At 44.8% G+C, this 26,263-nt stretch overlaps 1 protein-coding gene across 17 annotated transcripts in view; it reads right to left on the reverse strand.

Annotated features, from left to right (window-relative positions):
- Positions 1-26,263, reverse strand: part of CAMK2B (calcium/calmodulin dependent protein kinase II beta) — a 205,379-nt gene that overhangs the window by 130,913 nt on the left and 48,203 nt on the right. For all 17 annotated transcript variants that reach the window (XM_080982399.1, XM_080982398.1, XM_080982405.1 and 14 more), the window contains exon 2: positions 20,768-20,862. In XM_080982399.1, coding sequence (XP_080838525.1) covers positions 20,768-20,862 — 95 coding nt within the window. The remainder of the gene's footprint in view (positions 1-20,767; positions 20,863-26,263) is intronic.

Here is a 26,263-nt window from a genome sequence, read left to right on the forward strand (position 1 = left end):
AGAGCAGAGAATTGCCGGGGGGGGGGGGCACAAACAATTGCAACCAGAGCAGAAATCAGAGCCTTGGAAAGCCTTGTGGAAATTCAGTGTCAAGGCTATTATTCTACTGGCAGGTATGAATGTACTTTTCGAGGTGGGGGGGATCACAGGGCCACCGCACATGATATTTTTGAACACAGGGGTTAATAACCATGTTGGGGGAAAGTGCATAAAACAACATTATACAGGCCACACAGCTATCTATCTAATTCCTGATAAACCTCATAGGGAAGATGATGTACTGCTGCAGAGGGTGATATGGGAAGCACAGGGCCTGCCTCTCTCTCTCTCTCTCTCTCTCTCTCTCTCTCTCTCTCTCTCTCTCTCTCTCTCTTCCTCTCTCTTCTGTTGAAAGACCAGCTTCACCAGTTTCCTCCTCCAGCAGCAGAGGGAGATAAAGAAGAAGGGCCATTTCATCAGAGAGACCAGCTGCATTTGGCTCCTTCTGTCCCTGAACTGTTGGCATTCTAAGCTGGTCACTGAGTTTACTCATTTTCCTCTTCCTTCCTCAACCTTTTTTCCTTTGTGTCCTATACTTTCAATGGCGAGCCCAAAAGCAGGGACTGCCTTATTTGTTACTGATCTTCTGTAAGCTGCTCTGGGAGCCCTTTGGGCTGAAGAGTGGAGTTAAAGAATGCCTTCAGATACTGTTTGTCATCTTAGCAACACTATCAGAGGCAAACAAAACCAGCTGAATAGCTAGTCACACAGTACAGCATGTGCTTCTTCACAGCATGAGCATTCATTTCCATCTTTGTAAAATATACTGGAAAAACATGAAATTGCAAATGCGACTCTACGGGCCTAAATAAATAATTTCCAGCAATTACCGCGCTGTGTTGCTAATCAAGGCTGGGTGCTCCACCAGAAGGCTTTGTGGAGGGTATGCGTATGTGGCAGAATCTGATGCTTGAACACAGAACTGGCTGGCAACAGGCAACCATAACAGCCAATTCCTCTTGACACAGGCAGCAGTTTCCAAGATTAAAGGTAAAAGGACCTGCGGAAACAAACAAGACTGGGAGATGCATGCCCAAAAGGGAGCAGGGACGGCAGCTCCATGGTGGGGACAGGCAAGCAGCAGGAATGGGTCACACATTCAGTTAGAACAAGTCTCCATGGAAACACACTGTGGAAGTTCACACATTCAAAGGGAAACAGCTGCTTAACACCGGGAGCTGAAGCGGCAGGACAGCTGAGATGGTACCTTGAGGTGAACGGGCTCCCATTGTGCCTACGCTCTGGGCAACCGATAAACAGTCTTATACAAAGCAAAACGCAGCAAGAACACTCATTGAGAACATACAGAAAACACGGAGAATGTTAATATAGACAGATACCAAACATAAAAGAGTAAGAAGAAAAAAATGCCAGTGGCAATGGGATCCATATGGAAGCCAGATTCAGAATCCAGATCTTTCAACAGAAGCCTCAAATACCTAGCAAGTGTTGAACTCCCCCAATCTTTACCTGAAGCCTGACCCAGTTGATGATTAGCAGTGACTGCTATATTAATTATTTCAGTTCAAAGTCCTTGGTTCTAAAGTTGTGATCAACACCTTGTCTGCACTATCTTCTTCAACGTGCAGAGCCAGCTCCAGATTATTGGGGGCCTTTGGGCAAGATGCTCTCTGTGGGCCCCTATCCTTGTGCTCTTGCCACTAGCACCAAATGGCATGCCCTCTCTCTTTGGGTCTAATCTGCACCACTGCCCCAAATAAGAAGGCAAGGCAAGTGATGCATTTCCACACCTTTTCACTCTTGCCACTATTTGTGTGTTTGCAGAGGGCAGGCAAACAGGCAGGGGTCAGCAAAAAGGAAGACAAGCAGGATCTGGGGGTCAGCAGTGAGCTCCTGGCTAGTATGCCAGCCTCAGCAGATGCCTAGCAATGCCAGTCCTTGATGCCAACCCTGTCAGTATATAGCAGGGACAGGGTACACACTTCTTTCCTACACAACTGCATGCTTTAAAAGTCACATTAGGGCAATACCTTTATCAGGCCGGCCCAAGTGTCACGCAATAGTGTGCAAGCTTTCAAGTTCTCCAGAACTCTTCATCAAGCCAAATTGTCAAAAAGCAACTTCCTCACACTTTGTTTGCTTTCTAGACTTTCCCATCTCTCGCTACCGATTCCTTTAAACTGAAGATGTCAGGTTTTGAACTGGGGATTTGAACTTATCAGCAAGCTATGATCTTCTCTGTAGGGTGGCTTTAATGTAATTCTTTTTGTTTTGAAGTAAGTCACCTTGTAAAATAATTTGATGGGAAGGCAGGATATATTGTGAAGCTGCCAATATACTGAAGCCCTACCTTAGGGTTGCCATATTTCAAAAAGTAAAATGCATTTTTTTGATTGACTTGCCTAAGATCCAGGACAAAGCGCCGCCTTTTGGAAATTCCCTCCACCTACCTCCATAGCAGGAACAGCGCCTTCTCTAATGCCATTATTTTTTATTTTTTAAAAAAAGAATTTCTAGAGGTTACAAGGCTCTACTTTGTCTTTAAAAAAATGGTTCAACTCTTGTCTCTTAATTTTCCTTTTAAAGTAGTTTAAAATCTCTAGTTACTCAGCATGTCAACGGGGAGTTAATGACAGCACACACTACTTATTAATTAGAACAGTTACGTATCTTTTCTATTTAAAAAAAATGTGTTAATACATTCATGCTTAAGGACATGCTGGTGAACTCTATGCAAGGAGATAAATCAACCTGCATCCAGTGCAGTCTCCCAAGTTCACAAAAAGCTGCACCAATCTAAGGGTAACTTGAGATTTTAAACATACACAACAAAAGAGTCTAGTGGCACCTTAAAGACTAGCAGATTTACTGTGACAGCCTATTGTGAATTAGACCCCAGTTCTTCAAATGCCTGGCATGCTACCAGTCTAATGAGGATAATATCCATGCATTTTACAAAGTGGGTTCTAGTCTACGAAAGCTTACACTGCAACAAATCTGTTAAGTCTTTAAGGTTCCAAAGGACTCCATTTTTGTTTGCTGAAACCAACTAACATAGCTATTCCATGTAGGGATTTAGCACAAGATTTTGAACAAAGGAGAAACAACCCGCTGATATGGCCCTGCCCAGTTCACCCTGCCCAGTTCATCGTTGCAGGATCCCTACCTATCCTAACAGGAGCTGCCCAAATTCAGACCACTACCACATGAGCCGAGTTCCATTTCCTATACTGTATTTGACACCTTGTTTGGAAGCTTTTATTCTCTTCTCCCAACCCTAACTTTTTTATAGAGACAACTGTATGCTACAGGGACTTGATAGCCTAAAGGGATCCAAACCCCCAACATTTGCGAACAGCTTTGTCAGAGTTGATTCTCAGGTTTGACAGATGTACTAAGCTGCCACCAAGCCACAGTAAATACCAGTATCTTAGTAGTGCCTGGCAACTGTAAACTAAGACACGCAAGAGTAAAATGACCTGGTAAAATGTGCTCCACCCATGGGCAGGTGCCAGGACCCCAATACCAGAACAGAGTCCATTGCTAATACATGGTGTGGGGCCTCCTTCACCTTAAAACATTTTCTTTACCAGGTGCTCCAATGGGTGGCAATCAGTTTGGCGTTGGAGCTGCCATTCTATATTTTCACAATGGCAGTCTTGGGGGCAAGGATTATGGATTATGGAACAACAGCAGGAGCAGTCCTGATATGAAATGGGCTGAACACCTGGAAGCTCTCTTCTGAGAGGAAAACCAGATGATAGTAGCTGCCCATCCCCTGGCCTCAAATTTTTGTTCTCTGGCAGCTACACCATCCATGCCCTCTCTAAAGTAACAAACCATATGGTGCCTTCCAGGTCAGGGTTCTATCTTCCTTGTGGTCTTAAATGTCAAAGAAAAAAAGTATTCAATGGTCAAGAAAACAAATGAAGTGTGCCTGGGGCTCAATGCTTCTTTTGTTAATGCTACCCAGTGTTATGAACTTCTTTCAAGCTTTGAGTATTTCTCCATCCTTCCGTGAGAAAAATCTTTATAAATTTATAATGCAACTTACTCCTGGATTCGCACAGCTTGCAGGTAAATCTGTCAGTCTGGAAATCAACAGATTTATAAATACATTTAAATGCCCCAAAATAAAAACTGAGATGTTAGTAACAGAAAAGCTGACACACCGAGTTAAGATTCTATGACAAGGAGGACAGGGAGGGAAAATTTAAGAGACTCATTTAGAAATCTGTCAGAATGTGGGGACAGGAGGTTCCAAAAGAAAGTTTGAGAGTGAGGCTGAAGAGAGTGAAGTCTAAGAGAGAGTGAGACCTGGTCCTTACATAACACTAAGCCAAACCACGGCTCAGCATGAACGCACAAGGATACAGGTTCCCAGAGAGGAAATAATGACTCCTATGCTCCTTCCTAAAGGATGCTAAAGGGTTTGTTTTGGTGTGTAAGGAATGGCAGCTGTCTTCCATCCAGTGCTGAATATATTTTAATGTAACTTTATTCCTAAGTCTATTTATACATTATAAATAAGGGGTTTCTGAGCATAAGAAAAGTTGAAAGTAAAATTGAAGGCACAAGAAATACTGTACGTATTGTTACATGCCACCCCAATCTCCATATGTGGTGCAAGTTTCCGGGGGGTTACCAGGTCTGTGTTCCCTTTTGGGACAATGAGGCACAAGAAGGACTGCGGTGTCTTTATGATACATGGTTTTATTTACAAATATATACAACCTACACCTAGAAGAGATGGATAGAACCTATACCTAGAATAGATTTCAAATGCTATGAGAGTCTGGCTCACCTCTTAAGGGCAGCAATGGATTCAAAGGACAACAAAAAGCCATCCTCTGTCTCTCTTTGTTCCAGCCTGTCATCCCTAGCTCACATGGAGTTCTTCTGCCCCTCCTTCTCCTTCTTGTCTGTTTCACCCCAGCTTGGCTGCAGGAGTTGCCGAAGGAAGCATACAAGATGCCATTCAACCATCTTAGGCACTCCACTCTGGATTTATGTAGGGTCTACTCCTTAGCCTTTTCTTCTCCTGGAGATATGCCACAAGGCAGCAGAGGTTTAGGATCAGAGTCTTCCATCTCCTAGATGGGCTGCCTTCCCAGGTGGACAAGCCAAATCTGCCCCTACCTATTGCACTACTGTTTACTTTCCAGCCAACCAGCATCCTGCCAACCTAGCAGTTTGAAAGCATGCCAGTACAAATAGATAAATAGGTACTGTTGCAGCGGGAAGGTAAACAACGTTTCCATGCTCTCTGGTTTCCGTCACGGTGTTCTGTTGCACCAGAAGCGGTTTAGTCATGCTGGCCACATGACCCGGAAAGCTGTCTGTGGACAAATGCCAGCTCTCTCGGCCTGAAAGCGAGATGAGCGCTGCAACCTCATAGTCGCCTTTGACTGGATTTAACTGTCTGGGGGTCCTTTACCTTTTACCTTTACTTTTAGGAGTATTTCCACAACACCAACTCAATCAAAAAATATCATTGTGATGTACAACGCAAGCACTATAATATAATAAAATAGTGAATTATCTAAAAATGTTTGGCAAAACAGAAATGTTTTCAGCAGTCAGATAAATATTAGAATTGTAGGTGCCTGCCTGATTTCAATGGGAACATTGTTCCAACATACTGCTGCCAGTACAATGAAGGTCTTAGTTTACATAGAAATTAAAACAAAACTGAAATTCATGTGGAAGTTTATGTAGAATTCTTAGAATTTGACCCATTTGCTTTATCACTTTCCTCCTCCCTACCTCTCTGACAACAGAGGGGGATAAACATACATCTGATGAAGTGGGATCTATCCCATAGAAGCTTCTGATACAATAACAGCACAATCCTATGAATGTTTTCTTAAAAGTAAGTGCCACTGTGTTCAGCAGAGTATGCGCCACTTAAGCGCACACAAGATTTCAGCCTAAATATGTTAATCTTTAAGGTGCCACAATAATGCTTCATATTGGTATAGTGCTTTGCATCACATACATTGTCTAGTTGTAATCCTCACAACCACCAAGTAAGTCAGTCAGTCTTATTATTCACCTATGTTGCAGAAATGGGTGAGTGGCTTCCATAAATGTTCTGATTGGCGTATAGCTAGCATACAATATGCATTTGCAGGATCGAAAATAAAAAAGTAGCATTCCAATCCAGTCTTACATAAAGCATTATAAGGTTTTTCACTGGCTTTTGACCAACATCCTCACCAGTGCACGGGAGGCAGGATGATTCCCTGTTTTACAATGAGGTATTTTAAAGACTTTTAAAGCTCAAAAAGAAGTAAATGCATGTGGGGCTCGATCTGGAGCAAACACACATAGGAATCACATTTAGAGTAGCCAGGTGTGAAAGAGAACACAGCTCCTTCTGAAATTCCCTGTTTGATAACACAGTTACTAAAGGTGTAGGGAGCCCTGTTGCCTTTTGCATCTGGCCACTGCAACTGCACCACACGTTTAACAGTATCTCCTCATACTTTACTTCTCACAAATTCGTCTGAAAAGGGTGTACTTACTTAAGTGTCCAAGCAAGGAAACAAATGGATTAGGTGGGAAATGACCCAGAGAACTAACACTGAAATCCTATAATACTTACTTTGGCATAAGCGTCACTGAACTCAGTGGGTCACGCTTCTCAGTAAACATGCATAGGGTTGGGATGACAATCACACAATTGCCCATGACATCCACAAACTCTTTTAGCATCTCTGGCAAACACAGAATGGGTCTCACAGATAACCTTTCATTCACTGCACTAATTCAGCTTGTGTCAGATCTTATTCAGCAGCATTATTTGTTTTATTTTTATCCTGCTTTTCAGCCAAGCAGCTCCCAAAGTGGCTCATAGCAATTAAAATTCAATACAAAATGCTGCTGGAAGACTGGGGTGGGTGGGGGTGGATTCTCAGCTGCAGCTGTATCCATGCATGGCAGAGGACGTGACAGGGGGCTACAAACATTAATCAGCTGCACACAAGACTTTCCTATAAATATACAATCGCCATTTTTTATTTAAAAGCATTATTATTTTCCCCCCAAAACAAACAATAGTAAGGTCCCTGACTTCCCACTCCCATGGGCAGGAACAGCTTCTGACTTTGGGTCCAGTATTATCTGATCAGTGAGCTGGAGGCAAAGCTATTACCCAAAGAGATCATTACGACAAATGGAGGCAATGGGAACAACCAGCAGGAAGCAAGACTGAGGGGAAAGGAAAAAGCACAAAACAAGGCTCTCTAAACAGACCTCGGGGAAGCTCTGTCAGCTCTCTCTCATCCCCCCGCTCTTTCTTCTTTTTATGCGCTCCTGTGCTTTTTGCAGCTGTGTTGCAGGCATATTTCATAAAAGCTTTCCTTGCTGTTGCACCTCCACACAGGGCCAGCCCAAAATATTTTGCTGCTTGCTATAGTGCTGGTGTACCTTGCATTCCTTCAGCATAAAGGAGCTCCCACTGAATTCTAATGCCCTTCAGTCAGTGGGTCGCATGTATAAGACTGCACCCTAGAAAGTCAAAAACCAATCCATCAATCAAATAGGATTGTGAATTTAAAAATTAATCCAGGCGCTGTTGGAAGAAACTGATTTTCTGGATCCATTTCAATCGGTGTTTAGGCCCGGTTTTGACACAGAAACTGCTTTGGTCGCCCTGTATGATGACCTCTGTTGAAAAGAGAGACAACGGAAACATGTCCCTGTTAATTCTTCTCTAGCAGGTTCGTAGCTTGGGGGTACTCCTGGATCCTTTGCTGTCGCTCAGGGTTCAGGTGGCCTCAGTGGCCCAGAGTGCCTTCCATCAGCTTCAGCTGGTGGCCCAGCTATACCCCTATCTGGACAGCAATAGCCTACTGTTGTCTATGCTCCAGTAACCTCAACATTAGATTACTGCAATGTGTTATACGTAGGGCTGCCTCTGAAGACGGTTCAGAAACTTCAGCTAGTGCAGAATTCAGATGGTTTGAGCATATTACACTGATCCTGGTCCAATTGCACTGACCACCAATTAGTTTCCGGGCTCAATTCAAAGTGCTGGTTTGGACCTATAAAGCCTTCAATGGCTCAGGACCACAGTACCTCAAGGACCTCTTTCCATATGAAACTACCTGGACCCTGAAATCATCTTCTGAGGCCCTTCATTGTGTGCCTCCTCCTTGAGAGGTCCAGAAGGTGGCAACATGAGAACGGGCCTTCTCTGAAATGGTCCTCTGTAGAATGCTCTCCCTAGGGAAGTTTTTTTTTGGGGGGGGTGGAGGCTATTGAGTTGTTTTTATTTTCATTATATATTTTGTGGTTTTATTTTTTGATTTTGCTCTGTGAACTGCCCTGAGACCTCAATTAATTAATTATTAAATTCAATAAATAAATAATAATAAATAAAATAAATTTTGGACCACTTTTCTGTAACTGGTACTTTTGTTGTTAGTATCAGATACTTCAAGGGCAAGGGAGGGGGACTGAGCTAAGTACAAATTTAAAAATTTCAACTTAGGATACTTTCAATGCCAAAAACGGCTCTCTCCAAACAAATTTACACAGCTTCCCCTTGCAGTAAGTGTGACCACTCACAGAAGAAATAGCAAAGGCAGTGTCTTATTGTTCAGCAGCAGTGCCCATTGGAAAAAATTATCTATGCAGTAAATGTAAACTGCAGTTTTTGATAGTTTTATACACAGTCAAATATGAAAGAGATTCTCACATAGCAATCCTATACATGCTTACTCAGAAGTCCCACTGTGTACAATGGAGCTTACTCTCAGGAAAATGTGCATATAATTGCATCATCACAAGACTACGTAAAAAACACAATTCTCACTATGAAAGGACTTTACAATTGACAACCAAGAAAGTAGGAATGGGGTGGCCCTGAGAATCCTAAATTAGCACTATAGTAGTGCTAGCTCAGCTTACTAATAATAGTGCATTCTCTAGTGACTTGTGCATAGGGCTGCCATGCAGACATTACTGGGATTTCAAAGGTGGAATTGACATCCAGGGGAATTTTTGAAAGGCAGCACTTTTTTCTGGATCTTCCAGGTTTCCAGGTTTTCTTTTAAAAAGCTCAACAATTTTGAGGGTATCCTGGTTTTTACGTTTTGAAATATGGCAACCCTACTTGTGCATTTAGCATGCCTGCTTATAAGCTAGAAGCCTGCTGTCTGAGGAACTGGGTGGCTTCTCCTCCTCAGTGGTTAGTTTGGAAATTCAGGCTACCAGCCTCTTAACAGACTAGTAAACAAAACAAAACAAAACTAGGAGCAAGGAATTTCATGAGCTTATTTACAAGGACTCTCCTGTGTGAGTGTCTGAGGGCCCTGCTCCTTCCTGCCACTCACCATCTGGCCCGGGGCGGGGCCTGAGGCCTCACAAGGACTGCTGCGTTCTGCTGCCCAGGAGGACTCTCCTGTGTGAGTGTCTGAGGGCCCTGCTCCTTCCTGCCACTCACCACCTGGCCCAGGGCGGGGCCTGAGGCCTCACAAGGACTGCTGCGCTCTGCTGCCCAGGAGGACTCTCCTGTGTGAGTGTCTGAGGGCCCTGCTCCTTCCTGCCACTCACCATCTGGCCCAGGGCGGGGCCTGAGGCCTCACAAGGACTGCTGCGCTCTGCTGCCCAGGAGGACTCTCCTGTGTGAGTGTCTGAGGGCCCTGCTCCTTCCTGCCACTCACCATCTGGCCTGGGGCGGGGCCTGAGGCCTCATAAGGACTGCTGCGTTCTGCTGCCCAGGAGGACTCTCCTGTGTGAGTGTCTGAGGGCCCTGCTCCTTCCTGCCACTCACCATCTGGCCTGGGGCGGGGCCTGAGGCCTCACAAGGACTGCTGCGCTCTGCTGCCCAGGAGGACTCTCCTGTGTGAGTGTCTGAGGGCCCTGCTCCTTCCTGCCACTCACCACCTGGCCCAGGGCGGGGCCTGACAGGCCTCACAGGGACGGTTGTTGTCACTGCTGCTGCGACCCAGGGGGATCCGGAGGGGCGCAGAGTTTGTTTTAAAATGTTCCTTTTCCTTTCATTTTTTTGTATATGCGGGGACGGGGATGGGGGTGGGATGGATGTTTAGTTGGGAATTTGTTTGATTTTAATGGATTTGTAATTTTTATAGTTTTTCATTTGTATTGTTTTTTGTTTTCTGGGGTTTTTTATTGTTTTAAGGTCTTATTTTGTTCTTAAGGGGAAGGGTCAGGGCTGCCGGGGAGTGGGTCCCAGCCAACAAAATGGCTGGGGTATGTTCCACGGAGGGGGATGCGCTGGGACAACCGATCTCAGTGATCACGGGTAGGAGGAGGAGTTACGCTAAGACCAGACCATGTCATTACAGAGGAGGCAGGTTTAGTCGTTGTCTGAGGACTATCCCTGCCTCCGGGTCTGGTCCTGTCCGGACGGATACTAGAATCAGCAAGGGATACCCACATAGCCTGAAGGTGCTGCTGTGCAATGCCAGGTCAATGATTCATAAGACCACTGCCATCCATGACGTGATCATGGATGGAGGATTTGACCTGGCTTGTGTAACAGAGACTTGGTTGGATGAAGCAGGTGGGCCTGTTCTTGCCGCTGCTTGTCCACCAGGTTTCTCTTACGCACAGCAACCCAGGCCCTGTGGGCGGGGAGGGGGGGTTGCAGTGATTTTTAGGAAGTCATTAGTTTGCACCAGGCATCCTATTGGGAAGACCCAGTTCTCTGAGTGCATGTTCTGGAAGTTGGGCAATAGGGGCAGTACAGGATTCCTTTTGGTGTACCGACCTCCCCGCTGCACCAAGGATTCCCTGCCCGAGCTGCTTCAGGTCGTGGCGGATGTTCTCCTGGAGACACCTAGTTTGGTTGTCCTAGGGGATTTTAACATCCATGCCGACACGACCTTACAAGGGGCCGCTCGGGACTTCGTGGAAAGCATGGCCTCCATGGGGCTGTCCCTGAATAAGTTTGGCCCAACCCATAGCCACGGACATGCCTTGGACCTGGTGTTTACCTCCATGGATGTTGGTGTTCTGACACTAAGTAAAAGCGAAACAAAAGAAGTGCCATGGTCAGACCACTTCCTGGTGCAACTTGACTTCTCCGCGACCCTTCCCCTCTGCAGGGAGGTGGGACCGATTCGGATGGTCCGCCCCCGCCACTTAATGGATCCAAATGGTTTCCAGAGAGCGGTAGGGGATGCTTTATCCCATGTTGATGGCCTTTCAGCTGATTCCCTGGTGGCCCGCTGGAATGTGGAGTTAACCAGGGCTATTGACTGTTTGGCTCCGAAGCGCCCTCTCCGATTGCATGGAGCCCGGATGGCCCCGTGGTTTTCCACGAATCTGAGGGCAATGAAACAATCGTTGAGACGGCTAGAGCGCCGGTGGCGGATGACCCATTCTGAAGCTGACCGGACACAGGTTAGAGCTCAGTGTCGAGCCTACCAAGTGGCGGTAGCGACGGCGAAGAAGGCTTTCTTCGCCGCCTCTATTGCATCTGCAGAAAACAGCAGCAGGAGACTTTTTCAGGTGGTCCGCAATTTAGCGGAACCACCTGCTACATCGGGGCCCAATACGGGCCACATGATCTCCTGCAATGATTTTGCAAAGTTTTTTGCAGATAAAGTCGCTCAGATTCGGGAAGAGGTAGACGCCACCGTGGGAGCAGGGCCGGGGCGGGGGAGTGCTAGAGTCCTGTCTAGTCAAATTGTGTGGGATCAATTCCAATCTGTTACCTCCGAGGATGTGGACAGGCTGCTTGGACGAGTGAAACCAACCACCTGTCTCCTTGATCCTTGCCCATCCTGGCTTATAAAAGCTAGCCGGGAAGGGCTGGGCGATGGGCTTCGTGGGGTGGTGAATGCTTCCCTCCGTGAGGGAGCCTTCCCAGACCCGCTGAAAGAGGCGGTTATTAAACCGCTTCTTAAAAAACCATCTTTAGATGCGGCCACGATGGCCAACTATCGCCCAGTCTCAAATCTTCCATTCTTGGGCAAAGTGATTGAGCGAGTGGTTGCTGAACAACTCCAGGCACGCCTGGAAGAAGCGGACCATTTGGATCCCTTCCAATCGGGATTCAGGCCTCATCACGGGACTGAAACTGCCTTGGTCGCACTGGTTGATGATCTCCGGCGGGCTAGGGACAAAGGTGAGAGCTGTTTCCTAGTTCTGCTGGATCTCTCAGCGGCGTTTGATACCATCGACCATAACATCCTTCTGGACCGTCTTGAGGGGCTGGGAGCTGGGGGCACTGTCATACAGTGGTTCCGCTCCTTCCTCCTGGGCCGTGTTCAGAAAGTGGTGGTGGGGGATGAGTGTTCAGACCCTTGGGCTCTCACTTGTGGGGTGCCTCAGGGTTCTGTCCTCTCCCCCATGCTTTTTAATATCTATATGAAGCCGCTGGGAGAGATCATCAGGGGGTTTGGACTGGGTGTTCATCAGTATGCAGATGACACCCAGCTCTACCTCTCCTTTAAATCAGAACCAGTGAAGGCGGTGAAGGTCCTGTGTGAGTGTCTGGAGGCGGTTGGAGGATGGATGGCGGCAAACAGATTGAGGTTGAATCCTGACAAGACAGAAGTACTGTTTCTGGGGGACAGGAGGCGGGCAGGTGTGGGGGATTCCCTGGTCCTGAATGGGGTAACCGTGCCCCTGAAGGACCAGGTGCGCAGCCTGGGAGTCATTTTGGACTCACAGCTGTCCATGGAGGCACAGGTTAAATCCGTGTCCAGGGCAGCTGTGTACCAGCTCCATCTGGTACGTAGGTTGAGACCCTATCTGCCCGCGGACTGCCTCGCCAGAGTGGTGCATGCTCTGGTTATCTCCCGCTTGGACTACTGCAATGCGCTCTACGTGGGGCTACCTTTGAAGGTGACCCGGAAACTACAACTAATCCAGAATGCAGCAGCCAGACTGGTGACTGGGAACAGCCGCCGAGACCATATAACACCGGTCTTGAAAGACCTACATTGGCTCCCAGTACGTTTCCGAGCACAATTCAAAGTGTTGGTGCTGACCTTTAAAGCCCTAAACGGCCTCGGTCCAGTATACCTGAAGGAGCGTCTCCACCTCCATTGTTCCACCCGGACACTGAGGTCCAGCACCGAGGGCCTTCTGGCGGTTCCCTCACTGCGAGAAGCCAAGTTACAGGGAACCAGGCAGAGGGCCTTCTCGGTAGTGGCGCCCTCCCTGTGGAACGCCCTCCCACCAGATGTCAAAGAGAACAACAACTACCAGACTTTTAGAAGACATCTGAAGGCAGCCCTGTTTAGGGAAGCTTTTAATGTTTGATGTATCATAGTATTTTAATATTCTTTTGGAAGCCGCCCAGAGTGGCTGGGGAAACCCAGCCAGATGGGCGGGGTATAAATAATAAATTATTATTATTATTATTATTAAGGTATCAAAGAAGTACCTAAACTCAAGGCAGATCAGAACCTTTCGTGACTGCCAAACCCAGACTAGCTTGCAAAACCAGAGAGCACTTGAGTCCAAAATAGGACCTAGTTGAGAACTGCTCCAGATTCCAGTATGCTAGAATTGCTAGGAAAACATGGACTTGATTTCTAAGCACTGCAGTAAACACTGTCAAGAATAGAGAAATTTTCTAGTATGGGTGGGGCCAATGTTCCAGCTTCAAATCTTGTGGTCAGCTCATTTCTCAATAAGCTCATATACTTCAACAAAAGCATAATGTCCCACTAAACAGGATGAACGAGAGAGAGAGAGAGAGAGAGAGAGAGAGCGCATCAATAACAATCCCACAATTTTGTTGTGTTTCTAGTATCCTCACTTGGGGAAAACAACAGGACTGTCTGATGGCATCTGTTTCCCCAAGTATTTGTGAGCAGCCTTAGCTGGATAAGTGATCTTTACATGCTTATTGACAGTGCCTTATATCACTTTTTTCCACTGTATTGAACAGGATCAATTCCTGCTAATTGGTCTGTAACTACCAGGATCATTTGCTGTTCTGAAAGCTTTTGCCACTCTGCTTCCTAATTATACCAGATTTTTCTCTTAAGAGCTACCAATGAGTTTTTACAAAAAAATCACAAAGTGTTAATGAAGTTTCAAAATGTATAAATTAAAAAGATAAGGGGGGAAAACAAATAAACCCAAAACCTGGGAAAGATCCAGGAGAAATTTAAAAGGACTCCCTGCCCACCCTGTGGTGCTAGAAATAATTCTTATTGTGTCAGACAATGAACATTCAAGCTGGTGTGACAGAAGGCCAAGAGGTGATTTGGACTGTAGCATTTTTTTAAGGGTTACAATTATTTGACTCAAAGACAATTGAAAGGCCAGCAAGTGGAAATCAGAGCTAGGCAAATGTACTGTAATGTCAATGAGAGGAACACATCTTAAGATGGCAATCTACTGTTGGAATAACCAGTCAAAGAAAGCAGCAGTCTTTCATTTGGGAAACTTTCTCACTGTCAATTCCAAAATTAGCAGAATGTTAATTGGTGTGTTGGGACCAATTAAAATGTCACAAGGTCATGAACACGCTTTGGAGCTCCCCAGAATTATCCTTCAGGTTAAATTCTGAACAAAACAACAAGGTTGGGAGGGTTCAGGTTAGAAAAAGGTGGGATTGATGGGAATTCTCCAAAAGATGCTATTTGTTAGATTATTAAAGTATTTTAGATTGAACATGCAGGTACCACGGTTCCCGTAGTTTTCCCTTGCAGAGAACTAAAAGCAACTTCAAGGAGGAGAGAATTAAGATGGGGAAGAGGCCTCAGAGGACGGAAGAAAGGATTAATACCCCTGCTCTCCGCAAATGCCATGTTCTCCAAAACAGCCTCATGAGGATACTAATTACTTTTAAAAGTAGGGTCTTATTCAGGAAAGCCTCGTATAGTGTCTGTTTTGGCCACGGCAGACAAAAATTTAGCTGCTGACAATATGACTAAGGTGAGCTTTAGCTGTCAGAGGGGACTGTACGGCAAATAAGAAACAAAAGGAGGTCCACAGAATGGCAGGGCATTGATACACCTTTGCTGATGCTCAAACCTTTTTCATTTTTGGTTGTTTGAAGGGCTAAATTAGTGCATGCATGTTTCAGTGCTGTGGAAAGACGCTGGGACCACTTAGCCCCCAGTATCGAAAGTCCCACAACTGAACAAATTGCAAAATGCTACATTATGTTTAGTGTTACGTGGGTGACCTGCAGCAAGCCAAGCCAAGCGTCAGGCTCACACATCCACCCCATTTCACCTCCAACATGGGGAAGAGAAACAGATTCCTTTGAAGATTAGAACATCAGTTTGTGAATCCTGGCTTCTTGAAACAAACTGTGGCTAACTGAACAAGCCAGCTTCTTAGCCCACAGTTTAAAGGTGGCTTGTTTTGAAATTAAGTTTGCTGCAACGCAGGATTCTAGGTTCATACAATGTGTCAAGCCGCTATTTTCTGAAAGTGGAATTAATCCCCTGGCTATGTGGGAACAGAAGGGGGGCACATAAACCCAGTGCTTTGTTCAGACATGCTTAGGTTGTCCACTTGGCAATGAACCAGACATGGAGAGGGAAGGGTTATAAACCTCATCACTGGTGATATCATGGGTTAGAAAAATGGTAAAGGTAAAGGATCCCTGAATGGTTATGTCCAGTCAAAGGCGACTATGAGGTTGCCGCGCTCATCTCGCTTTCAGGCTGAGGGAGCCGGTATTTGTCCACATACAACTTTCCGGGTCATGTGGCCAGCATGACTAAACCGCTTCTGGCACAACGGAACACCATGACGGAAACCAGAACGCACGGAAGTGGCGTTTACCTTCCCAACACAGCGGTACTTTTTTATCTACTTGCACTGGCGTGCTTTCGAACTGCTAGGTTGGCAGGAGCTGGGACAGAGCAACAGGAGCTCAGCCCGTCACAGGGATTCGAACTGCCAACCTTCTGACTGGCAAGCCCAAGGGCTCAGTAGTTTAGACCACAGTGCCACTCGCGTATCATGGGTACCCTCTGGGAGAAACTTGTGATATTCACATAACTACATTCTATACCTCATTTGATTTGCCCTTGCCCACAAACAAAGTTTTGCTCTAAGGGTCACAGACTGATAAAGGTTCCCCACCCCTGGGTTTAGAGCAGGGGTTGTCAACCTGGTCCCTACCACCCACTAGTGGGTGTTTCAAGATTCTAGGTGGGCAGTAGGGGGTTCTATGGCACAAGCTGAATCCTTTCATTGAGCATTGGTGGGCGGTAAGGAAATTTTACCACCAAGAAAGATGCATTAGTGAGTGGTAAGTATAAAAAAGTTGACTACCCTGGTCTAGAGTCTATACTAACAGGATGGCAGGAGTTCTCCAGGGTTTCAGAAAGGGTAGGAGTCCTTCACAGTCCACTGTGGAGATGCCAGGGATTGAACCTGGGATCTTTTGCATGCAAAAATCTGCTCTGCCACCGAGCTAAAGTCCCTTACCAAAGCCCTTCATCAATGGAAGGTATCCAGATCCCACACAGGCATGCTTTCACCAAGCAAAAAAATGATTGCCTAGTAAGACACTACCAGTGCACACAAAGAATGCAGCAAGAAGAAATTTGTGCAAAGTTCCTTCTAAATCAATCTAATCATGACACAGAATTGATGAACTAAACTAAAGGGCACTCCTCCTAGGTATTTTAGCCACAGGTGTTACTTCAACTTCTTAGTTACATTAACAGTAGTCAATGCTGAATAAGAAATGTCATTCAGAAGTGCGAAACTCTGTTTTCTCATTAGTCACTCTTCCTTCTTTTTCTTCTGCATTAAGTATATTTCAAACATCTCCAGGAAATCCACTCACACCAGCACAATTATTACTTTCTTAACAACTATTCACTGCTTGTATTGAAGAAGCTAGAAACTTGAGGAGGGAAATTGTGGGCTATTTTTAAAAAATTATTCATTTTTTTTTAAAAAAAACCAACTATCTAACAAATCTACTAAGTAGAGGGTTTCCCAAATTATAATATTCACTCTGAATCTGTGTTCAATGAGCTAATCTAATTTAAAAATTAAAGGGATGAAATTTTCCATGCTTCAGCTTTTCTCTTCCTAAATTTGCTATGCAGAAATTCTGAGTTTTTTCCATTCCATTTCATTTGCTTGTTTTCATCCTGCCTTTGTGTCACAAAGCATTAAAAGCAGCAAGACAATTAAAGCAAACAGTATCATCATGAAAATGGAACAGTTTGAAAAAGCTAATAACGTCAAATCTAAAACAGTAGGTTAAAAGAAACACACAGCAAAAGTCTCACTGAAACAGAAACATCTACAATAAAAATCTAAATCCTAAAAGACATACAGGACCAGGCAGATCTCATAAGAGATTATATTCTTTTATTAATTTCCTTTTTTTAGTTTGTGGTTTAATTATATTTTTGAGTTGCATATTGTATCGTGGGTCTGTTTTGTAAGCTGCTGTGGGGTGTTTAGCCTGAAAAGTGGGCTATAAATATATGAAATAAGACAATTCCCATAAATAACCTTGGCACCAAAACTGAGGAGGTCATGTCATGAGTATCCATCAATCTGATCTACAGCAGTGGGACCATGAGCAAAGTCTTCCTTTTCAGCTCTCCCCAGGAACCCAAACTACCTGTGCCTTTCCCTTCTCGCTTTTCATGTTCCTCATTCCTACCACTAGTATTCCTGTTTGAAGTCTACCAATACGGTACACTCCAAGACATTAAGAATCTTGACCTGTTAGACTGGTCCTGTATTCCGAAATCACTTTCAAGGGTTGGATGCAACTGTTTGACTGGGCTCAGGACACATGGTGTTCCAGTTAATTCAACAGTTAATTTACTGTGCCTGAATACAAGACATCTGCCTTCTTTCCAGCTGGGAAAGAAACAAGAGACAGAGAGAAGGGGATAAGAGTTAGCCTTTTGAAGTGCTCTCCTGATCCTAAGCAGGCCTGCATAGATCTGACTAAGGATTTCAATGTCAAATACCTTCATCTCACTTTAGCCAATAGCATTACTGTGATTTGACTCTAGCACCTTATTTGTCAGCCTCTCTACTCCAATCATAATACCCTTCCTTATATACTACTTACAGGTACTACATGCCTCATTGACTTAACCCCTGCTAGCCTCTGTGGCCTTCCTGAGATCATTGAGTTTAGCCCAGTTAATAACCTTCAGCTTCTTTAAACACTTCAGACTTGTCGCTTTCTAATCAGCTCCTCTCTAAACTAAGTCATCTCAGCCACAATCTCTGCCCTGCATCTAAACTTTACTAATCCAGTTCCATTGTCAGGACTAATCCACTTTCCGTTGTTGGGGCAGAATGGAAAAGTGAGCCTTTGGGGGGGGGGGTAAAGTCAAACCTTTCAAGAGTTACAGCTCCTACTATGGCTGTAGAGACCAATATGAGATAGACATCTTTTACTGCAGGTGGGGCAGATGAAGGTGTTTGGTTTTGCTGCTGCAGGTGCACCATGGTGTTTCTTCTCTCTGTGCTCCTCCCAGCCGTCCTTACTCCTCTGATCACTGCTGTGGATACACACCCTGACTGCCTGTCTCCAGGCACTGTGATTGTCTGCAAGGGATTCACTTACAGCAGGGTTAACGTGGCCAGCCTTTATGTCACGTTTGCAGACATCTTTGTAACACAGAGCTGGACTGCTAAGAGGCCTAATGCTTGAAGCCAGCGCTCTGCGGAGCATGTCCATGGGAATCCTGCCATCTTCCAATCTGTGGACATGACCAAGCCAGCATAGATGTCGCTGAGACGGAAATATGAAAACATTCTGGGAATGTGGGCTTGGGAGAGCACATCTGTGTTTGAGACTCTGTCCTGCCATGTGATACCCAAAATCTTCCTGAAGGCAGTGTGCACGTTGCCCACGACTCACTTTCATAAAGCAGTGTGCTCAACATGCAAGCCTGGTAAACCTTCATCTTGGTATTGGTTATTAGCATCAGATTCTCCCATACCCTTTTGGAAAGGTGAGCCATTGCCATAGCTGCCTTGCCACTATGTTTGTCCTGCTCAGCGTCAATGGAAATGTTGTTGGTTATGGGGGGAACCCAGGTAGACACCATCTTCAGTGAAGCTGAAGACATAGAAAAGCAATAGGGAGAAGACTATGCCAAAGAGAGTTGATGCGAAAACACCACCCTGTTTCACACCGCTCTTTATAGGGAAGGCATCCGAGGATGAATCATCATACTGGACAGTGCCATGCATGTTCTCATGAAAGGACACAATCATCTTGCGGAACTTAGGTGGGAATCTTATCTTGTTGAGCAGTGTGAAAAGTCCTTTTCAGCTGATGAGGTCAAAGTCCTTCATCAAGTCAATGAAGTAGATGTACAAGGGATGTCTCTGCTAATTTAGCAATTTAGTAAACCAACCTCGACTTTACCTCCTATTTATCTTGAAGCCAATGTCCTCAAAGAATGAAGCTAATCTTCCTGAGGCCACACCAGAAGTAATTATGAGAGGCACAAGCAGACACTGCCTCTCCCAACCCTGTTGTGCCTGCATAAAATGACTCTGTCTTGACTGAGCTCAGAAACAGAACATCAGCCCTGCAAAGCCAGGGCCATATGGGCACCCTGGTTGTCTGTTTGCCTTTAAGGCTATCAACCAGCTAGAGCCTCACCAGGTTCAGTACTGTCATTGATAAGCTTTCAAAAACAAAAACCAAAGGACTTCAAATTAATACTCTATGGATGCCCAGAAGCACTCTGCCGTTACCTATCTTCCTATCAGAACAGAAAGGTACTCTGCACACATGGAGAGAAAGGTGCACTTATGTGTGTATGTCATAGAAAATCATAAACAATTTTCACAGACGTAAGGCAATATAATTTTGGGAGTTGAAAGACAAACTTTAACTGACCCATCTCTGAGCCAACTCAGTTTTTCCATTCCACTTCCCTAAAAAGTTGTGTGCACATGTTGCTCAGTGAGAGCCATCTAAATTAACCACCACAGCAGGCCAACTTTTGTTATCTAGAAACAAATCCAATTTGCCTAATTCAGCTTAGTACCAAAATCTGCCCCATTGTTCATGGGTAGGTAAACTTATTAGTCACAATGGCTTGTCAGAAAACTAACCATCATTCTCATTCATCTTAAATAATCAAATTAATAGCAAGGCTATGCTTAGGTCCTCATGCCCAGCCCTCTTTTGAAACAGTATGCATAGCGACTCACTGTTCAGTGGGAGCTGCTTCATTGGGGCTAACAGACTTCCTAAAAATCAGTTCTTCATGGTTTAATGAGTCCCATCTTCACCTACTGCCCAGCTCTACAATCGCAAGGTCTGGGTTAATCACTTACAGTACCACTGCTTCAGCAAACTCAATTTCCTTCACGTTGTCTTCATTAATCTCACAGATATACCCTTCCACAACCTGTTAGTTCCAGTCTATAAGGTATAAATACCCCATCCGTTGAGCTAATCATAAATTTTGAAATTCCAAGGGCAAAAGCATTATTAGTGAAAGGGCAAAAGCTCTCTTATTCTTGCTGCCTACAAAAAGGGAAAATTCCAAGCTTAGATTGGGAAATATCTTGAAGGAGAAAGGTCTTATTGTTTATAGAGTTCTTTTATACCCGCCCCCCCTTTTGATTGGCAGTGATTACTGCACTCAATATCTATAGCAGCTTCCTGTCTTTTGCAATTATCTCCTATCTAACTCGTAGTCTCTCATAATTCCTAACACTATACTCCTATTTAAGCACTGCATCACCCTGTCTCTCTCCTGATTGAAACAAGAAGTGAGTGGCCTGCTACCAGAGAATTGTCCTGTAATGTGAGTTTCAAAAGCCTCATCTATTGCACAAAACAAAAGAAGCCTACCTCTGGCTGAGAGCTTCTTGGTGTTGATAATCTTTGCCGCATATTCGTGTCCAGTGCAGAGTTTGACACAGCGCCGCACAACGGAGAAAGCCCCCCTAAAAATGTGCATCAGAAAAAAGGAGAAAACAGAGATTAATGGCTGCAGCTTGGAAGAATCCGATTCACAGCAGCATCTCATTTTTTTAAAAGATAGTTTTGCAACATTTTTTAACATTTCAACATACAGAGATTTCCCTTTTAGCCCATCCCATCATGGCATTCTTATTCCAGATGAGAGCAAAGGAGAGAGAAAAGAAAATAAATTGCCCCTTGTTGAATTCGTTCAGTGAGAATGTCCTAAAATTAAAGAGTTGGAAAGCATCTCAAAGGTCATCCAGTCCAACTCCCTGATGATGCAGGAGACCAGATACCACAGCATCTGTGAAAAGAGGCCACCCAGTCTCTTAAAAATCTGTGATGAATGAGAATTTAAAAAGGTCTAAAGGGCTCCAAAGATTTCAGGAAGAAGACCTATTTTCCTGTTGAATGTTATTTGCCGCTTGATCCAGGGATAGCTGGACTGCTCAATTGGTTATGCGTGTGGTTTTGACAACACCAAGGCTGGAGGTTCGGTTCCTGACAGCTGCATATTCCTGCATTGTAGGAGGTTGGAATAGATGATCCTCAGGGTTCCTTCTCAACTGAAAGGAAAACCACCTTGGAGGGGAAGTGGCAGGGGAGAATGCAGTGAACTACACGAATCATCCCTCCTTTCTCACACACAAAAACGGCTTTGCGGTTTTCTACAATCAAACGGTATATTACTTTAAATAAATAAATAAATAAATATTAGCAACTCTGACATGTAGTGCTATATGTTAGTTTAAGGGACTTCTGCTGTTGGGATTAGAAATATATTCATTAATCATATTTTATCTCATCCTTCCTCCAGAGCAGCACAAAAAGAGTGACAGAAGCAGCTTCAGGACTCAATAATAATAAATAATAATAATAATAATAATAATAATAATAATTAATAATTATTATTTATTATTTATACCCCACCCATCTGGCTGAGTTTCCCCAGCCACTCTGGGCGGCTCCCAATCAAGGGTTAAAAACAGTACAGCGTCAAATATTAAAAACTTCCCTGAATAGGTATTTGAGCCCTAATCAAAAACTTTAGCCACCATACCAAGCTGACTTTTATCTGAGAATTCTTTTAACACAATTTTTAGCACTTAAGATTTTGCATTTTTTTATTTTTTTAAAGAAGTGCTCTTACTTTAATGTTCCTAAGAACTGTAAGGCTAATATAGGCTGTATAAACATCTGTTGTGAGTAGTTAGGCTAATTAATCCTACTCTAGTGTAGGATAATGAGTTGAGCTACAAGACTATAATTCTCAGTTCACCAGTGTGGTACCCACAACCTCAGCAAAGACTGACCTCAGATGCTCTGCTGTCAACAACTCCAAACAGCTGTCTACTACTCATTCCCTAATTCCAACCAGTAGTGAAGTTGCTGGGCCATAGCTATGCGGACGTCACAGTTAAGGTCAGAAGCTAGAGGGCATATTTGATGGATATTTGTTGGTACAAATTGTGCTCTGCTCTCTGCGTGACAGTGGGACTCTTAAGAAAGCATAAGAATTGCCTTGCCTGAATCAGACCATATAGACCAGTACTGGGTTTTTAACAGCGGCCAGCCTGATTTTCGTGGGAAGTCTCAGATATACAGTATGGGGTTATATCCAATGCTGCTCCTACTCAGAGTATTCCCACTGAAGTTAATAGACATCACTAACTGAAGCTCATTAAAAATGTCAACTATTCCAGAAAGAGCTCTCTATGCTCTCTGAATCGTAATGAAGTTTTAGCTCATCCCAGTATAAACAGTGAGAAGGATAATGCAGTACAAATGAGGAATAATTGCATTGCGTGCTAACATTGCAGAGATAAATTAGTTGCTACAGAAACAGGTTTAGTACAATCCTGAGCATCCTTACTCAGAATTAAGTCCTTCTTGTTTAATGGGATTTACTTATTTGAAACTCTACATAGGATTTGCAAATGAACCTATATTCAATCAACAACAACAACAACAAATCCTATCTTTTGAAAGCGAGGTACTCAGTTTATATCATTGGTTCGCCAGAAGCGGCTTAGTCATGCTGGCCACATGACCCGGAAGCTGTACGCCGGCTCCCTTGGCCAATAAAGCAAGATGAGCGCCGCAATCCCAGAGTCGGTCACGACTGGACCTAATCGTCAGGGACCCCTTTACCCTTTACCTTTAAGAGGCTGGTGACCAACCAGGACCCAAGAGGTTACAATCTGTTTGGAAAGATTCATTTGGAAAGATTCAGTCTTCAGCAGAAGACCAAGGAATGCATTTTAGTTTATGAAAGATATAAGCATAATATTGTCAAAGAGAAATCAAAAGTACATTATATATAAATACATCTTGGGGGATGAAAAATCCAATAAACAATAAAGTGGCTATTATGTGCAAAGATTACAATATGCAATATTAAAATTAACTACAATTTAACTACTGCCGAATCCTACATTGGCTCACCAACAACAAACCCGCCTTAGTTAAATATTACTACATGGTCCCAGCTGTCCTAATTTCATGGCCTTTTAGTTTTAAAAAAAGAACATAGCTACCAACCCAGAGTGAAATTCCAGAAAACAGGATCCTGCAGTCTTAGATCCATGTTATTAGAGATCAATCCAGTTTCCAGTATACAAGGTGCAGGGAAACCCAAACAGAAGATTAACCCAGGTAAAAATTAAAGAAAAATGTTTTTAAAATAAAATAGTGAAATCTGAACAAAATAAACTATTAAAAAATTGAATACAAAGTTGTCCATAGAACAAAGGTCAGGAAACACCTAACTATGTTTAATAATCACAAGGAAGAATTCTGATAAGGGAGAAATAAAATATCCTCAAGCAAATAACAAAAATCAATCAGAGTTGTACAAAAAGTGCATGGAAAATTCAGCACAGAGAAGCCTAAAGCAAAGTAAAAATATTAAAAGCGGTAAGAATGGACTCTGACATTGATAGTTTTGAATGTGTGTGTTCCAGAGAAGAGTTCAGTTACGTTACAAAAAGATATCAGAAAAAAACTTCTTGGGTGAAACAGAGATGAAGCTGAGTTCCAATATCTAAAAAAACTACAAAAAAAACTTTAAAATTCCTACTTGCTGATTGATTGCTTCATTCTCCCTTTGTTCTCAACTAAAAGAAATTCTGTATTGGAAAATGGCAAGTCAGGAGGCAAACACCTGAAAAAGCAAGGTGCCATTATTTTGCAGTTGACATGATCCTGAGCATGGATAGGCAACCTAAGGCCTGTGGGCCCGCAGACGGTCTGGGAATCAGCGTTGTTTTTACATGAGTAGAAAGTGTGCTTTTATTTAAAATGCATCTCTGGGTTATTTGTGGGGCACAAATTGTTCATTATTTTTTTTCGAAATATAGTCCTGCCCACCACATGGTCTGAGGGACGGTCCACGGCTGAAAAAGGCTGCTGACCCCTGATCCTGAGTCTTATCAGAATACAGAGAAACTCCTGAAGGTCACTCAGTGCTGAGAACAGCATTGAGTTACAAATCTTGTATCTTCTTCACACTGGTTGACTAAGGCCTTGTTAGCATTTCTGCTTTTCACACTCCAGAAAGACATTAAGGTCTATTTCAGTCATGAGCCACAACTTGTTGACCGTTGTACTCCACAGCTTCAAGTAGGACCATCTTCATCATGTATCCAAATTTGCCCCCCTCCACTGAGCTCAGAACAACCTTCCTCATTAAATAACCACTACAGACTTTTCAGCAGCTGCTCAGAAACATGTATACAGTACACATAAGTATATATGCTCACACTCATCGAGGTTTCATAGTAAGGTTTAAAAAAAAAGGGTAAAAGACCCCTGGACGGTTACATCCAGTCAAAGGCAACTATGGGGTTGCAGCGCTCATTTCACTTTCAGGCTGAGGGAGCCGGTGTTTGTCCACAAACAGCTTTCCAGGTAATGTGGCCAGCATGACTAAACCACTCCTGGTGCAACGGAACACCATGACGGAAGCACACGGAAACGCCGTTTACCTTCCCATCACAGCGATACCTACCGTATTTTTCGTTCTATAGGACGCACATTTCCCCCTCCAAAAATTAAGGGGAAATGTGTGTGCGTCCTATAGAGCGAATGCAGGCTGCGCCGCTAAGCCCAAAGCCAGAACAGGAAGACGGAGCACTGCGGAGCGCTCCGTCTCGCTGCTCTAGCTTGGGGAGGGCTGCGCGCAAACCTCTGCAGGGCAGCGGGGTGCCTTCACCCCGCTGTCCTGCAGAAGCTAGCAAGGCTGTCCCCAAGCCAGAACAGCGAGAGGGAGAGCTCCGTCTCGCTGCTCTAGCTTGGGGAGGGCTGCGCGCAAACCTCTGCAGGGCAGCGGGGTGCCTTCACCCCACTGTCCTGCAGAAGCTAGCAAGGCTGTCCCCAAGCCAGAACAGCGAGACGGAGGGCTCCGTCTCGCTGCTCTAGCTTGGGGAGGGCTGCGCGCAAACCTCTGCAGGGCAGCGGGGTGCCTTCACCCCGCTGTCCTGCAGAAGCTAGCAAGGCTGTCCCCAAGCCAGAACAGCGAGAGGGAGAGCTCCGTCTCGCTGCTCTAGCTTGGGGAGGGCTGCGCGCAAACCTCTGCAGGGCAGCGGGGTGCCTTCACCCCGCTGTCCTGCAGAAGCTAGCAAGGCTGTTCCCAAGCCAGAACAGCGAGACGGAGGGCTTTGTTTCGCTGCTCTAGCTTGGGGACGGCTGCACGCAAACCTGTGCAGGGCAGCGGGGCGCTGCGCTCCAAAGGCTTCAGGGATCTTTGAGGCTGGCGGTGGGGGAAAGCAGCGCTTCCCCCCACCGCCAGCCCCACAAGCTCTGGTGAATGTACCTTGAACGCACCTTGTTTTAGAGGGGGAGAACAAGAAAAAAAATTTTTTCCCTGTTCTCCCCCTCCTATGATCCGGTGCGTCCTATGGTCCGGTGCGTCCAATGGAGCGAAAAATACGGTATCTATCTACTTGCACTGGTGTGCTTTTGAACTGCTAGATTGGCAGAAGCTGGGACAGAGCAACAGGAGCTCACTCCATCGTGCAGATTTGAACCACCAACCTTCTGATCAGCAACTCCAGAGGCTCAGTGGTTTAGACCACAGCGCCACCCACATCCCTAGGTTTCAAAGTACTGTAATCCAAAGAGCGCTCCAACTGGAGAACAGCCTTTGCCAAAGGTGCCATGGACTTTGAAGACGCTCAAACTCAGGACGAAAGGGAGAAACGTGCAAAGAGGAAGCCACGTTTGGCAAACCCTCACCCTGATCAACTCCCACCCAGAAACCTATGTCCCCACTGTGGAAGGATGTGTGGATCCAGGAGTGGCTTCCACAGTCACACCGTTAAGACCATGTTCATGGAAGACAATCTTACTTGGCTATGAGTGGTCGCCAAAGAAAAAGAATCC

Source organism: Podarcis pityusensis, assembly GCF_964106645.2.
Source record: "Podarcis pityusensis genome assembly, chromosome: 15".
In the NCBI taxonomy this organism is placed as follows: Eukaryota; Metazoa; Chordata; class Lepidosauria; order Squamata; family Lacertidae; genus Podarcis; species Podarcis pityusensis.